This window comes from Manis pentadactyla, chromosome 6 (genome assembly GCF_030020395.1).
Source record: "Manis pentadactyla isolate mManPen7 chromosome 6, mManPen7.hap1, whole genome shotgun sequence".
Lineage (NCBI taxonomy): Eukaryota > Metazoa > Chordata > Mammalia > Pholidota > Manidae > Manis > Manis pentadactyla.
The window spans coordinates 148,506,743-148,522,780 of record NC_080024.1 but is presented as its reverse complement, the minus strand read 5'-3'; the positions used below and the strand labels follow the sequence as shown (position 1 = coordinate 148,522,780).

At 38.6% G+C, this 16,038-nt stretch overlaps 1 protein-coding gene across 2 annotated transcripts in view; it reads right to left on the bottom strand.

Annotated features, from left to right (window-relative positions):
* CDH7 (cadherin 7) overlaps positions 1-16,038 on the bottom strand; it is a 124,882-nt gene that overhangs the window by 26,668 nt on the left and 82,176 nt on the right. For both annotated transcript variants that reach the window (XM_036876771.2, XM_036876768.2), the window contains exon 7: positions 9,672-9,925. In XM_036876771.2, the coding sequence (XP_036732666.2) occupies positions 9,672-9,925 (254 nt within the window). The remainder of the gene's footprint in view (positions 1-9,671; positions 9,926-16,038) is intronic.

Genomic DNA, 16,038 nt, shown 5'->3' with positions numbered 1-16,038 from the left:
AGAGGTGGTTTGGGAGGAGAGAGAATCATTTTTCTAGAAGGAACAGAAAGTATAATGGAATAGCTAAGCATTGTGGATTGCCCTGTGAGGTTAATGTTCATTAAAGTGAAACCAGTCATCCAGTTTATCTGTCTTGTTCTCTTCTCATCCATGTGTTTGAAATGCATAAAAAGCAGAGGGCTGGGTTTAACCAGTCAGGGGCAACAGAAGAACAGGAATACAGAGGCATACATACAGGAGTGGTAATAATGAAGGACACAGATGTATGTCAGTAAGATAACTGAGAAAATAGGGAAGGCAGATTGACACCGAGAAGATTCTGGTAGCATCAAGGGATTGCAGGTCTTTATAAGGAGGCAGAATTGCTGGAGAGGGAGGTGGTAGACACAGAGTGAGATGTTTGAGGTAGATTTCAAAAGCTGTGTACATATGAGAGCTGATGAGCCAAGGGTAATTTCCTAAGCATCTCTGACTAAATTGGGACAGAGGAACAGGTCCCCAGAGTCAACAACTCCCAGAAAGTGAGAGGCCAACACGTTCAATGGGGCACAGGGGTAGCTAAATTAGTCTCTAATCATCATGCCAGGAATAATGCTGGGAAGGAACACAGTGATGCGGGTACTGAAATGCTCAATGAATCAGTGTGATTTCTGTATATTTGGTGGTTTCAAAGCAATATGGAAGATTCTGAGTAAATCTGATGATGCATTCCACAAAAGAGAGTTTTGAAGGAAAAAGAAAATTAGTTTGAAAAAGGCAATGGCAGTAAAAATGTATGCCCAACTCCTGAATCTGTGCAACACGGGATATGAGAAGCAAACCAAATCTTCCTTGAGTTTCCCCATACCTTCTCCTGTCACTTTTTTATTAGAGTGAAGTATCTTTATTCATATCAAAATCAAACTGTTCTGCTTATGCTGTCCTTCCCCTCCGCTCTGATCCTTCAAGAATGTTTTTCTTGGAGTTAAGCACTTTCCCTCTGTAGAGCTTTATTTGAATCAAAAGCAAGTTATTTTATACTGAAAACTTTTTCCTCCACTTGTGTTATCTTTGGCCTCTGTATTATCAAATCCACTGTGTACTTCTCTTTGTTACAAATAGATTCTAATTTTCAATTACAGAGGTTTTCTTCTCTGAAATGTTGCATTAGTCAAATATTATGTGCCATTACTGCATGTGTATATGTGTATTTAAGTAAATACACAAACACCCATACACTTATATATGTATATCTTATGGAATAGTAATAGAATCATATAAAGTTTGACAATAGGACCGTAATACTCATGCACTCATGCATCAACTAAGCCAATATGAAAAGCCTGGATTGTTCACTTTTTCAAATCACTATGATAATGGTTGCATACTTAAAAAATAGAGTTGTACAGACTTACAAAGCAAATAGGCCTTGAACTTGACATGTATCTAAGTGAGTTCATGTCATTCCCCGCAAGCTAAACTTAATGACTAAAACATTTACATCTGTTATCAATAGTCTCAAAGGTCCCACCATTAGAATGAAGGGCGCTAAACTTGAAAGTTCGTTTAGTATGTTAACTGTCTCCCACTTCTATTCACTCACAGAAAAATCCCTCGTCTCTTAGGGATGTAGTTACCACCCTCGGTCTCTATATGATTTGAAGAAGAAAGTACACCCAAGTTTCTATTCAAATATGAATCATTTCTAAATCATAAACTCTTCAGCTTCCATTTATACATTGTGAATCTTTTTTAACAGTTACAGTTTTCACTTAGATCTCACTAAATAGTGCAGCTTCACGTATACACATTTGGTCATATGTCAATTATTCTCATATCCTAGTCTTATGTCTCCCCCTCATTCATGCAGCCGGCAATTATCCTTGAGCACCTGCATTTGACACTCCATTTCAGGAAATACAGTACATTCAACAACTGTTTTTAAAAATAGCAACCTATAATAAGTACTTAGGAGGAAACCAACAAATTGCTCTCCTGTTGTATGAAGAAGGAAGTGAGGGCAGATGGCGGGAGAGAATGAAGGTATTGGCTTGAGAAGAGAAGGAAGACCTCAGCGAGGCAAGCAGTAGACAAATTGTCCAGAACAGGCTGGGTGGTTATTATGTTTCCTAATCACAAGGACTTGGGGTCCCCCAGTGTTAAAGCAGTTCCCTAGTTTCTACTAGCCCCCTACGGACATGCCAAAAACTGAATAGTTTAATGTCTGAGGCATTAGCTACTGTATATAGTTACCTGAGAAAAACAATCCCTTAACCAAGAGAAATAAAGAAAATATAGGCACATTTTAGAATGGAAGGTGTAAAATGTCTCCGGCTTAGTGTCTGGGACAGCTGAAGGCTAAAGGAGAAGAGGCCCTAAGGGAGTTTGGGGGAGCAAGACTCTGTGGTTCTGGGTCCCCTGGCCTAGGGACTGAGATGTGGGACTGCCTGAGTCAATCAGAGGCTGAACAGGAAGAGGACTGGTGTTTCTCTAATCATGAACCAAAGTTAACTTCAGTGCATCTCTTGAGGTGGTTCGTGGTATGTGGACCCACAGCGATCCCTCTAGTTTATGCATAATGTAGCCTAAAATTCCTGGTCTCCTCCTCTGTATGCTAGAGGGACCCATTAGACCATGTCCACATTTTCGCAGCAACAGCAGTTAAAGCTTCTGCCTTGTCCATTTATGAGGCAGGCAGCTCAAAATCTCAACTTCCTGTCTCGGTTCTTTCCCTGAGATATGTAAACCATGCCGCATACTTGCAACACCTTCAGCTCCGGCTCAGTGTTCTAAAAGCAGACTCGGTGACCTTCCCCCAAACTATCCTTTCTTCTGAACCTGTCCATTTTCAGAACATTTGAGTATTTAAAACACAGTTTACATTTTTCTCCTAATCCTCAGATGACTCTGTAAGGACATGGGTGACAGACTCCCATTTGCATGCCTAACATCCATTTGCCCTTGATTCTTGCTAATAGAACCCTGCTTTTCTTAGATGCGGCCATGTGTCCAGCTGGAAAACTACTGGCTAGCTTCCCTTGGAGAAGCAATGTCCTTATATCTAAGGTTTAGCCGATTAGATGCAAAAGCTGTTGGGTTGGGCATCATTAACTCCATAAGGGACAAGAGAGAGCTGCTAATTCAGCAGGGATTTGAGTTTTTCCCTTGCCCTCTATCTCAACTGGGACATGAACACAACGGGAAGAGATCCAAAGCCCATCTTGTACCTACGAAGTGATAAGCGCTTGGTATAAGCCACCACAGCCCTTGATGGCATCACACGGCCAAATCATCAGTCCTTGAGTGACAGGCTCCAGACTTCAACTTAGTAAGTCAAAGTGTTAAGCTTCATTGCTACTAGCCAAGCATGATTTCTAGCCAAGACAAGCAGGCACTACTGCTGTATTTTAGAATCAGACTCTAAAGTCTCACAGTTGCGTCATGGAGCCAAGATTCAGAACCAAGTCATCTGAACCTCCCTCCCAGTATGTATCACATTACCACCCATAATGAGCTTTCTGTCTGTCACCAACAATTCTTACTCTGCTTTTCATTTTTTCCATTGCTCTCCCACTGAAAACCCTAGCCAGTCAAACTGATGAGTTACCTGATGAATGAGAAGGTCACGTGCATCTCCATTCCTGTGCCTTTACTCATATTGCTCCTCCTGTCCTCTTTTTTTCCTCCTTTCCAACTATTTCAGTTTACGGTTCCTCCAAGACATTCCTCTAGTATTAAAGCAGCAAGCCTTTCCAGTCACATCAGCAGTCATATCCTCAGGGCCTCTCCATGGCTCCCGGATGTGGTGCAGGCACCAAGGGGTTGTCTCTCCTCCAACTCACCCCCCCCCCAATTTTGGACACCTCTGGAGCCCTCACACCTGAGACTGCCCTGCCATCTGGGAGAATTGCACTCCTGCCTTAAACTGGAGACTCCCAGGCCACAGGGTCTGGAGCTTTGCCTTTGAATTAGAGCAAATGGTGCAGAACGTGGCTGATTTATCTGGGATGAAAACTCAAGGGACACAGCCTTGCTGTACATCATTTTGAAGAAAATGGTTCATAGTTTTAGGAAGCAAGACCAAGAGTGGTATCAGAAAGCAGGAAGATTAAATCCTAAAAATTAACACCTCTTCATTTTTGTCAAGGCAGAATCCCTTGTTTTTCAGAGGTATCTTTACCCTCAGTCAACCACCCCCACCCCCTCCAAAATATCAAGTTTCTTTCAATTCACACCAGTAATAATTTGAGGAAATACAGCAAATAATGCAGTATGGTGTGATGTGAAAAAAGGACTCTGGGATTAGAAGTCAAGCGACCCTGGGCTGTTAGTGCGAGGCTTGCAGACTACCTGTAGGAACAACCAGTCACTTAATCCCACAGCTCAAAATTATTAATCAGTGAAGTGAGGGAACTAAAACAGAGATCTTTAAACTTTTTTAAGTGTCTGACCTTAGCCATTGTCCTACATTATCCCACTCATCATTGCTTATTTTTGTAACTGTAATTTCTCCAGGATTAAACCAAAAATTAGGGCAATTAGGACAGGGAAACCAAGGGTGTACCTACAGCATATTGGTGAGGCAAAAAAAAAAAACATTGAACAATTCTTAGTCAAAGTAAAATCTCTAAGTTCATTTTTCATTAAAGAAAAATCTTTAATTCATTAAGCTTTTCAGTATTAAAAACACAATAAATATAATTCAAAACTGGCCCTTCTTGGTTTGCATAAAGAATGCAGGCTGTTGCTAAAATTCTCCAACATTTGAAGTAGTGAACAGCAGGAAGACACATAGTTGGATCTGCCTGTTTGCTACATCTTGCCAGCCTCTTGCTTTCAATTCAACTCATATAAACTAAAAAAAAAAAGAAAAAACCCACCTAAACTGAAAACAACTGATAAATCATGACTTTTTAAGAAAACCTGCAGAATGTATGATTTGTGGGCCTCACTACATGATCCTTGTGTTATATCACCATGAACCGCAGACTAGGCATTAAAGCACAGTATTTATGACCCTGTACTAAACTACTGTACTAAGTTGTGCTTTCCATTTACCTCTGTACTCTTCCCTTTTTTCCTGCAAAATGCAAAAGTTGTACAAGATGATTTCTCATTTCTGGATTGAACACTGAGTTTTTTGTAAGTTTTGTGTATGATCACTTCTACACTAGATAACCAGATTGTCGGGGCCACACTGTGCACATCTGTATATCCCCAGGGCTCTGCCCATCTACCATCAGACAAATTCCCCAATAAAAGCCCCTTGCCATCATTGCTGCTGTTTGATAAGTTATGGAGGTCAAGGAACATGCTCTTATTTACATTCACAAGTAGCATTCTTCTTGCCCAGCTATCAATATGCCTTTCGGTGCTCACAAATAAAACATGCAGGTGAGTGGTCTGAATGAACAGAAATGCATCACTGCTCTTCCCCAAATGGCAAAAGATAAAGTAATAAACAGGGACAAATGTAAACAATAGAAGTGGCTGAATCATTTGAGTTGAAACCTTCATCTCTTAAGAACTTGGTGTGTGTGCATGTGTGTGTGCACTAACACAAGGAACAGGTTTTGATTCAGAACTTGCTAGAATCCTAAAACCCTGTTTTCCAGCTGTGTGACTGAAGATACGTTTGTTTATAACAAAAGAATGATAATGCTGCCTTACAGGATTGTCATGAGAAGTAAATTAGTTCAGAATAAATCACTAAGCTCACTACTTTGTAATGCCATGGTTCGCATCCTCACCCCGTCTCATAACAGCAACTCCATTATTCAAACCTTCCCTTCCCAATCTCATGCAATCTTGGTGGCATGCACCATAAAGATGCCCAGAACTTCCTGGTAAGCCACGGGCACATGTTTTAAGACAGGCCAAAACATTTTCCAAGAAATGTGATCCTTAAGCCAAGGGCCATGAGGAAAGAATCGGCATGGGTTCGTCCCCTGCCATGTCCTGGAGGGCTGCTCACTCTTGCTGCTCGTATTTACAGACAAACCTTATGTCTTTTCTGAAGATTGGCTATTCAACTTTTCATTCTGTGAGCCATCCTCAATTATTTCAACAAATTTCTTTTCTCCCCATTACTGATGGCCAATTTCTGTTGATTGCCACTGAAGAATGCTAACAGTATACTACAAGATAACTAAGTATTAATTATTGAATCTTCTAACCTTATGTATACTTCCCAAAGACTCATACCAAAAAGATTATGGATTTTGTAAATACTCCAGGGGCTATGAAGAGAAATGTAATCTTCAATAAATTCATTTGATCTGGAGTGTTTCAAAAAGCTAACTCAGAAGACCTTTGTTCTAAATAGAGTTCTAATTCTAGAGCAATATAATAAAAGGTAGAAAAATGCCTGAACTAAAATAGGAATTTCCTAATTAACAAGTTTTGAAAATTATCTGTGGATATTATGTACACTTGTCTAACACAAATGCAATTTTCACCATACCTGAACACACGCTTTTTTTTTCATTTTTAGTCATAGTTATATTAAATTGAGCAGCACTTTGAACTAGATTACAACTCTGGTTTCCTAGTGTAATTGATTTCTGCTAATTTGCAAGTGAACCACTAGCTTTCTGTATGCTACTGGCTAAACTGCTTAGAAAAACCAGATAGGAATAATTTAGATCGAAGCAATGTGTACAAATACATACATACTAAGTAACCAGCTCCTCATACTGTTTTACAATTCAAATACTACTGGGCTAATTTTAAACAATTATAATAAAACAAATACTGTTTTTCCATCCCTCGAAAGAACTACCATATCTCTAAGGGTGCAGTAGCACAAAGGTCACAGTTACAAGACTCCTCAGATTCCATCTCAATCGGGAGATTCATTTTCCCTGGGATCTCAGCAGACTGGTGTCTGTTTAGCCACTGACATTTGTAGAAGGAGGGCTTACACTCTGAGTGACTTGAGGGCCAAATGCAAGCACGTGTTTATGTCCATTAAGCAACTACGTAGCATTTTCTATATATTGGAACGGAAGTGAATACAAAACAGCCTTCAGTGTAGATTGCTGATATAGTTGCTTATAAAATGTCTCCTTTCATTGACTGTTTTGACCTTGAAAATAAAAAGACATGAAAACACAATAAACTCTGAAATAGCAATGTATAATGATAATACTTCTAATCCTCACGATTCACAGTTTAAAAGCATCAGTTACTTTCCCTTTCTTGCTAAATCTTCAGAAAACCTAGGATAAAGCTGGGATGAGGGTAGCTTTACCTTTTGACTTGGTAATATGGAAACTTAGGGAGCTAAATGATACCCCTTAGGTCTCTCAGTAGATGCCGGGAATCTGAGAACAAGGCTTCTAGACAATCACACAAATACTCATCTACTTGCCTAACTACAAAATGAGGATGCTGGCCTCCTAAAGGATATCAGAAATGGACAGGGAAGGAGAAATTTGTGAGACACAAATCCAGAAAAATGCTATGAATGTTTGTGTTGATTAGAAATAATAGTTGGAGGTAAAGAAATGTCTCAAGAATAGAAGTATTAAATATAAGTCAAGAAATTAAGTTTACAAAGCAAAGGAACTATTCACACACAATAACATTTAGTTCACTTTGAACAATGTCTGTCTCTGTGAGATTTAGATATTTGAAAATGATGTAAGAGAGCAGTAATCTGAACTTTCAGGTCACCTGCATTAGATTTAAGGAAACAAAAATGAGGTATAAATACACTGCTGGCCAGCTACACTTTCACTGATGAACGCCATGGATAACTTTACCAAAATCAACAAAGTCCGACCTTGACCCTTCCTATCTCTGTGCTTCAGACAGCAGACCAGGAATTCACTTAATTGCTAATTCAAATCACTACCCACATGGTCCTACTTTTCCTTCTTCTTCCCCAAGTTATTCTATCATACTGCCTTTTCTTCAAATATTATGGAGTGAAATATTTACTCACAAAAGCTTTAACAGGAAGATACACAAGAAAATGGGTTAAGGAAAAATAAGAAGATAATATCAATGCAATAAATCAAACTTTTCTTAAACCCTCCCATGCGTTTAAGTACTGCATTATATTTATTAACGTGTCTCTTTTTCCATACCCCAAACTTTACCAAATCACTCTCTCTTCTCCCCATTACATTAAATGATTGAAGCAGAAGTCAGACTATCCTGAGTAGCTGATCTATGTCTACAATTGGGCTCTTGTTGGCTGACTGCTCATGAAGTAATGAGACTTAAGCGTGTTCCTAAGAGATGTGATAACAAAACCCAAATTTGAGTTGTGCAAGTCAGTAAAACTCAGTGTGTGGAGTGGAGCTTGAGGGAGGGCGCTGGTCTGACAATGACGGCTGGGTTGCTACAGGGCTGAGGGGAAGGCAATCGTATCTGTTACCTTTGTGCCTTCCAGATGTTCCAGTGCCCATTTATGTTCTTAAAAATGGCTTATGATCATCACATTAAAAATAATATAGCCATCCAGACAGCCTGAATTTGTTGTATAGATAAACAGTGAGGGTGCTTCACTTTTGAAATAATTATTTTACACCAATTCCTTACTAGGCTATGGTATTAATGTCAGACAAAAGAGAAGGAAAAGAAAGCACTAGTTGTGTGTGTATGTGTGTCGTGTGCATGTGCACCTAAATCGGCTTAGTATGAAGGAGATAAAAGATTAGGAGCTTTTCTGAATTAAGAATCTTTGTCTAAATTACAGATGTTTTCATGGCATTTTGTAGCCAGTGTTAGACTCAGCTCAGAAGTTGGCTCAGAGCACTTGGTATTGTTAAGTATCAGTCAGATCTAAAAGGCTGTTGGCTTACATATAAGGTGAACATATCTGAATATAAAACACTCACCGATTTTTCTACTCTATAGACTTTGTAATCAAAATCCAAACCAACACATTGAAAAGCTGTGCTTATGAACCCAAATTAAGACATTTAATTTAATGTCATTTCAAGTATATTCTTATTTAATATTCACTTAAAAAGGCACAATTTATCATATGCAACCATATACCAATACATGCATACACTAAAACATACATGTAAATCTCAGATTATGAATTTTAGGTTAAAAGTGTGAAGCAGAATGTTGTGATATTTTGAAATGCTTAAATATCATAATTCTGTTATTTCTAAAGAGATTAGTTGGTTATAACAATGTGCCTAGTCTTGATATAAGATCACTGAAAGGACATTTAAAAATAATCCTTATCTATAGGTAAACATTATTTTACTTTTTATAAAGCGAAATAATAAACTAAACAAACACATGCTATCCAAATAGACCAATATGGAAAAAGATTTGTTTAAAAATGAATCCCTAATGTGCATTGTTTATAAAATTAGTTTTCTAGTACATGCAGTATCCTACCACTAGGAGATGCATTATTTCATCTCTGAACACAGTTTTCTTTGAAGGAGCTCAGGATGATTGGTTGAATAGGAACATAAGCTATGGCTTGCGGATAATAACGGATGCCTAAAAATACTGCTACATAATAATGACCTTGGATAATCAGGTGAAACGCTTTTAAATTAGTAAAATGTTGAGTTCTGATCCTATTTCACTTCCGCTGCTATGGCTCAATACAGATACAAAACTAGTTTTATTTGCTATGAAGCAAAAGTATCATAATGTGGAAACATGAGTTGTGGATACAAGGTTGTGGTAAAGCTGCAGAAAAGGAGTTTTACCTCACAGGGCTGTTGGAAGAATCTGGGTCATGAGCTGCTACTGTGCCAATGATGTTCCCAACTTGGGTAGCTTCTGACACCTCCATGGGGTACAGGGGCGAGGAAAACACCGGGGGCTCATCCACGTCTTCCACCATTATCTTCACAGTCGTTGTGTCGCTGAAGGGCCCTAAGCTTAGAAAGCGAGGGTCAGCGTCTTTGTTTGCAGCTTCTATCCGCAGGGTGTAACTTGTTTTGGCTTCAAAATCCAGGTCCTGTAAAGAAAGTTATTAGAGAAATTAAATTACCAATGAAATTGTCAGCAGAGCAAAGCCTTTTCATTTATGAATGTCAATAAGCACAGGAAGGACTCAGCCCTGAAAATGTGCCATCAGCATTTAAAAATAATAAATAATAATGCCAATCAGAATCTGTGCTGCCTTTCTGACGCACAGACACTTAACTTTCAGCTAACTGAACCCACTCCGTGGCCATACACGGCATGCACCAATGCAGGTCTTGAGCATATTATTTGAAAGACAACTGATAAGATTTAAAAATCTTTTCCAACAGGGACCATCAGCATAACATTCTTCAACTATGTTATTCAATTGCCCTATCTAGGGTGCCAATGAAAGAGAAATTCCATTGAATTTCTCATTTAAAAGATGATTTTCTTTGATTTCAGGGACTCCCTTCACAGTCCTGCACTTTAAGGGGCTCCAGAAGCACCCAAGGTAGTAAGAGGGGGCCTGCTGAGTTTATCACGCATTCTGAAAACACAACCAGTTCTCAGTGAAGTGCCCATTGTTAGGGCCTTTACTGTGCCTCCATTAGCGGTCCCTGAATCTCTCTTCATTTGTATTAGATGGTTGACAGTTATGTTCCAGAATCTCTGTTCTGTAAGTGTCCACGAGAATAACATGCTAACGCTTTCCTCAAAAATAGTGGATAACTCAATAATACTGTTGGCCAGACACTAATAACCTACTGTTGACCAGACCCAAGTCAAACTGAGTGGCAGCTTATAAAAAAAGTTTTAATGGCAATTAAATGTTGCACCAGTGAGGCACCTTCTGCGAAAAAAAAAATTATACACATGCCATGTTAAAGGTGTCTGTGACAATAACATGCCTCTCTTTCTTCAAGGGATACAGAGTCATAGCTTTTTGTGACTTTTAATCTCGATCTCACCAATAAAAAACTGTCCCAAAATATTCTTTATATTTAATAATGCAAACCAAAAAGAATTTAAGAAGACTTTGACAGAAATACTATCAAATACAAAGCATAATTTACTTGTCATTTTTACTTACTGGTTATTTAAGAAAAAGTAAGAAAAATGGGCTAAAATGTAATGTTAAGAATTGTAATCTAAATTCATCTATCATGTATATGGGCATATGGGTGTGCACACATGTAGATAACCATACATCCCAACTCATCTCAAAAGGATGTGATATTAAATAAAACAATGTAGTTATAGAAATATAATATAGGATATATCTATATAAACACACTTTATATATGGTGTGTATATATATGAATATATATACATGCTGCTTATATATAATATAACACACATATATACAAACACCCATGTACATATAAAATATAAGCATGTATATTGTGTTATTACAGTTGATCCTTGAACAACCAGGGGTTAGAGGTACCAAACCCCTGTGTAGTCAAAGGTCCATGAATAACTTACGACTCCCTGAAACTTAACTACTAATAACCTACTGTTGGCCAGACACCTTGCTGACAATAAAGTTGGTTAACACATATATTGTGTTATATATATTATATACTCTTACAATAAAGTAGAGAAAAGAAAATGTTTTCAAATTGTCACATATCTCCAAAAATTTGCCAGTGAATTTACCAAAAAGTGATCCCATGTCAACTATGTGTATGTGTGTGTGTGTTTGTGCACAAATATTACAGTAAAGAGATTCCATGGCTCATTTCTAAATAATACTGAGGGAGAAATGTGTAAGTACTCAAAACAGGTTTACAGGATCTAGACCAGGGTGCACTTATTGTTTCCTGGCCTCACACCTGCCCCACCCAGGAGAACACCAGCTCAGACTGTCTGGATCATCACTGGCATTCTCAGTGCCTCTTAGGAGTTTGGTACATAGAAGGGGCTCAATAAATTCCTGTTGAATGAGAAAAAACTAGAATGTAGATATCTAGTCCACAAGAGCCTTACAACTGAACCATACTTTTGTCCTAGAGAATCCCGATGGCTGAAGTGAAAGACAGGGGAAGAAACAGTAAAAGGTATATTGCTTTTCTTGACTACAAAACTAAACAGAACTGCTATGGGAAAATGCATTTGGAATTTTTACCTCAAGTTTCCTGTGAAGAGGCTGGGGCATGTGGGGACAGTGCCCTAGACAATACCTCATTAACAAATGCAGTGATATTTTTATGAGGCCACCTTTTTTGTTGCCTATTATCTTAAAATATTTATAGCCCAGTGATTCAACCAAAGGTGAGAATGAGAACCACCCAGGACAACTTTCTAACACATGCCTGGCGCCCCTTCCAAGATTTGTTTCAGCAGATCTAGCATGAGGCACATGCCTATATATTTTTAAAAGGCTCATCAGGTAAATGTGATGCACATCTTCTTGTAAGAAACTGACCTCATCATTAAAATTTTCTTGGGCCCATACATGTAACCCAATACTTAATTTGGGTACTGCTAACAAACCATTCTTATTTATCCAAATACATTTATTTAGAAACTCTAAATATACAAATATTTTGGATACTAACCTATTTAGCTTGTTCTTACCCTGCTTATCCAATTGACAAATTATAGGAGAAATCTGATTTTTATGTATGTGTCCACATATGATAGCTTGTGTTAAAAATTCCTGTGTATCATCAGCTTTTAAGTCAATTCAAAACCACAAATTTGAAGACACTCATGTAGGTTTACCAAAAGGGACACAAAGTTGTCCTGTACACAAGTAAAAGTTTGATGACTTAGGAGAGAATCATTTAAAATTTACTGCACAAATGAAAGCCATTATTTTATAGCAAGTTGTTTTTTGAAATGTGTCTAAAATGCAACAACATGAGGTATTGACATCTGGCTGCCAATGAATCATAAAGAAACGGTATCATGCATGATGATTGGTTGCCTGAAAGCTTTATGAAAATAAAACAATAAAAGAATTCATAGGAATGGCTATGAATCAAGATTACAGATAAAAGGAATTGCTACACGAAATGATTTCCAGAGCAACTCCGAATAAGCTAGACATCTAGTTCTCAAAGAGGGATATGGTGTGTTGGATAGGGTATTAAACGAACTGAAGAAAAAGCTTTTGCAATAAAATTTTAATTCCCGTTTCTCTTTCTTCTTGATTTCTATATATAAGCAATACATTCCCTAACTATTGGATTTAATGAGCAAGGTTATATTTGGGGGGGGGGAAGTTAAAATAAGAACTCAGAGAAAAAGTTAAAATAACAAATGTAGACCCAAACTAGCGATGCCACTAGAGCCATTCTGGGACCGCTAGAGTTCGCTTTGTCATCTGTCAAGTGACATCTATGTGAGACACACTGAAAGAAAGCAGCAGACTTGTGTGGTATATTCTTTCCCGAACTATAAAATAGGTTGTTTCAATTTATTGTCAATGAAGGATGACGGACTTTAGGATTAAAATAAATAAGCATTAAGACTGTGGCAGGGCTCAGCAACCTTTTCCTGTAAGGACCAGATAGTCAATAATTAGGTTTTGCAGGTCACGTGTTCTCTGACACATGTAAGTGAATTCGTGTGGCCAGGTGCCTATCACACTTCATCTACAGGCACAGAAACCTGAGTTGTACATAACTTTCATGTATCACTTAACATTCTTCTTCTGATTTTTTTTTCAATCATTTAAAACTGTACCGCAATCCTTAGCTTTTGAGCTGTCCACAAAGACGCAGGCCATTTTTGGCCAATCCCGACCCAGGAAGCCTCAGAGAAGCTTACCTTTCCAGATCAGATACTAACTCCTCTTCCTCCCACCCTTTTCCCTACAATTAAAATGAACTACTCTCCAGAAGCTGCACATATCACCTGCTGCTCCTTCCTTCTCATGTAAGTTTGCTATTCCTCTTGACATTTTTTTGAGACCAACTATCACCTTTCTTTGTGAGTGTTCCCATAAGCCCCTTACCTAACTAAAAAATAAAACTTTATATTGAGAGCTAACTACAAACATGGAGTTGTACACACAGCTTTAATGTGCATCAGAAAAGACACAAGGGCAAGCTGGTTCTATTGATGCAAAAACCCAACATCAGAGTTCTAGTGAAAGCCCAGAATTACAGCTGTGCTGGGGGCGGGCACATTATGTAAACTCGAAGCCATGCCCATCCACCACCCATTCCCTTTCTGACTAAGAAGTGGGGCATTCCTAGGGCTCTAGGAATAACTAGGGCATCATATTGTATGATATTATCACATTTTAGATACCTGGCCTCATCACCGACCCCACAGGATTGCTGCAAATTATTTAAAAATTTAAGGCATCTAGAACAGTGCCTGATACAGGGAAATCACTGTAAAAATATTTGCTGTGTTACTATTATATTATGACTAGTGCCATTACTTCCCATTGGGTTATGAACATATGAAATGCAAAGTAAAGACTACGTCTTTCTCTTCTGTTTCCCCCATGACACCTAGGCCTCCGTCTTCAGTAAAGTCAGCTTATAATAGTCATCTCTTGAATTAAAAAAAAAACAGAAAAAAAAAACAGTGGGGTCTAAATAGTACCCCTTGACATTTTTAGTTTCTTCCATAGCAAAACCAAAGCTGAAATATAATCTTGAATCATTTAATGAAATCATTGCACTTTATTTTTCTTTCTCCATGTAGCCTGGCTTCTCGTCTATAGCCAAATAGGCTCTCATTTAAGCTCAATGTTAAGATCTTGCACTTTTGACAGAAGCTGTTGCGGATGTTTGGGAACTGATCCAAGGTAAATCCTTCTGGAAATGCTTCCTTCTGTTCTTTTAATGACAGTATGGTGCCACTAGGGCTTGTCAGTGTGTGTGCACACAAGCACATGTCTATATATTTAGTTTCTTGTGTTTAATGTTGATTTTGCATAGAAACACTAAGACTGCTTGTCATCTTTAAAAACAGTTTTTTCTTTGGAGATTCCAGCCATTTTGCATTTTTTAGATCAAAGCACATCCTGTTGCTTTCAATATTCTCACTACTTCTTGATCAATATAAATCTTTTTTCCTAAGTAAATGGGCTTAACTGAGACCATGCCTATGAAAAAATAACCCTCAACCATAACTTTCTCTTTATGATTATCTTACTCTATCTAAATCTACTACTTCCTGGAACTTTAAAAGTGATCTACAATCTTGAAAAATGTATCTTAGTAAGAACAATTTTGTACATTTAAATACAACTGTAAAAGTTACAAAGTTATTCCCCAAGCACTTTGCGAAAGCAATACACACCTTTATCTGCACCACTGCCATTAGTCCCTCCTCTCCCCGGGCTGTGCCCCGAGCAGGCTTTAATGCTACCTTCAGCTTGACTGAATTCAGTCAGGCTTCTTCCTGATTCTAGGGCCCCTGACCTCTCTTTTCTTAGAGCAGTTACTTTAGAAAACCAGTTCTCTGCCCCTCTGAGATGTGAATTTTTTTTAAGCCTCTAACCATTGTTAACAGCCCCCGAATACCTTCCTTCAGGAACCTCAGTTATCTGCAAGGAAGACAGCGCCTCTAGCTGCTCGCTTCGGAGGGCAGGAGCAGCCTTCTCAGGGAGCCTTGCTCCAAGTTGTAAAACCACCTCCCTGCCATCATGAAGATACAGGAAAATTTACTTTTCCTTTGGGTAAAGCCAATTAGCAAACACAGAAGCCCTCTGCACTCCCACTCCCTCACCCACCAATCCCACAACACTGTCAAGATCTCCAGCCCTTTGTCTCACCTGGGTTTTTTAGACTGAATTGTGGCCTCCTTCCCCGATTCAATACCTTCAAGTCTCGCCTGACCTGTTCAGCTCTGTCCAGAGTGACTTTTGCTTTGACAGTTGCAAGTGATTTAACAGCTGTATGAAATTCTAACTGTCTTGAAATTTTTTTGTGAATCATAAAACATATCCGTATTGGGCAATTAAGTATTTTTATAGAGAAGGAAAGGTATTTTCCAAACTGTTATATGTATGATTCAGTATTTGGAGGCTCCCTGGGGATGCCTTCATCATGGCTTATAACGGGAAGATGATCCTGGAATACGTCATTGGGCTCAATTAACCACAGGGCCCTTATGAGAGGCGGGCAGGAAGACTCAGAAGGAAGAGGTGTGGTCCAAGGACCAGAGGATGCCAAGAGCAGGTGTTTAAAAAGA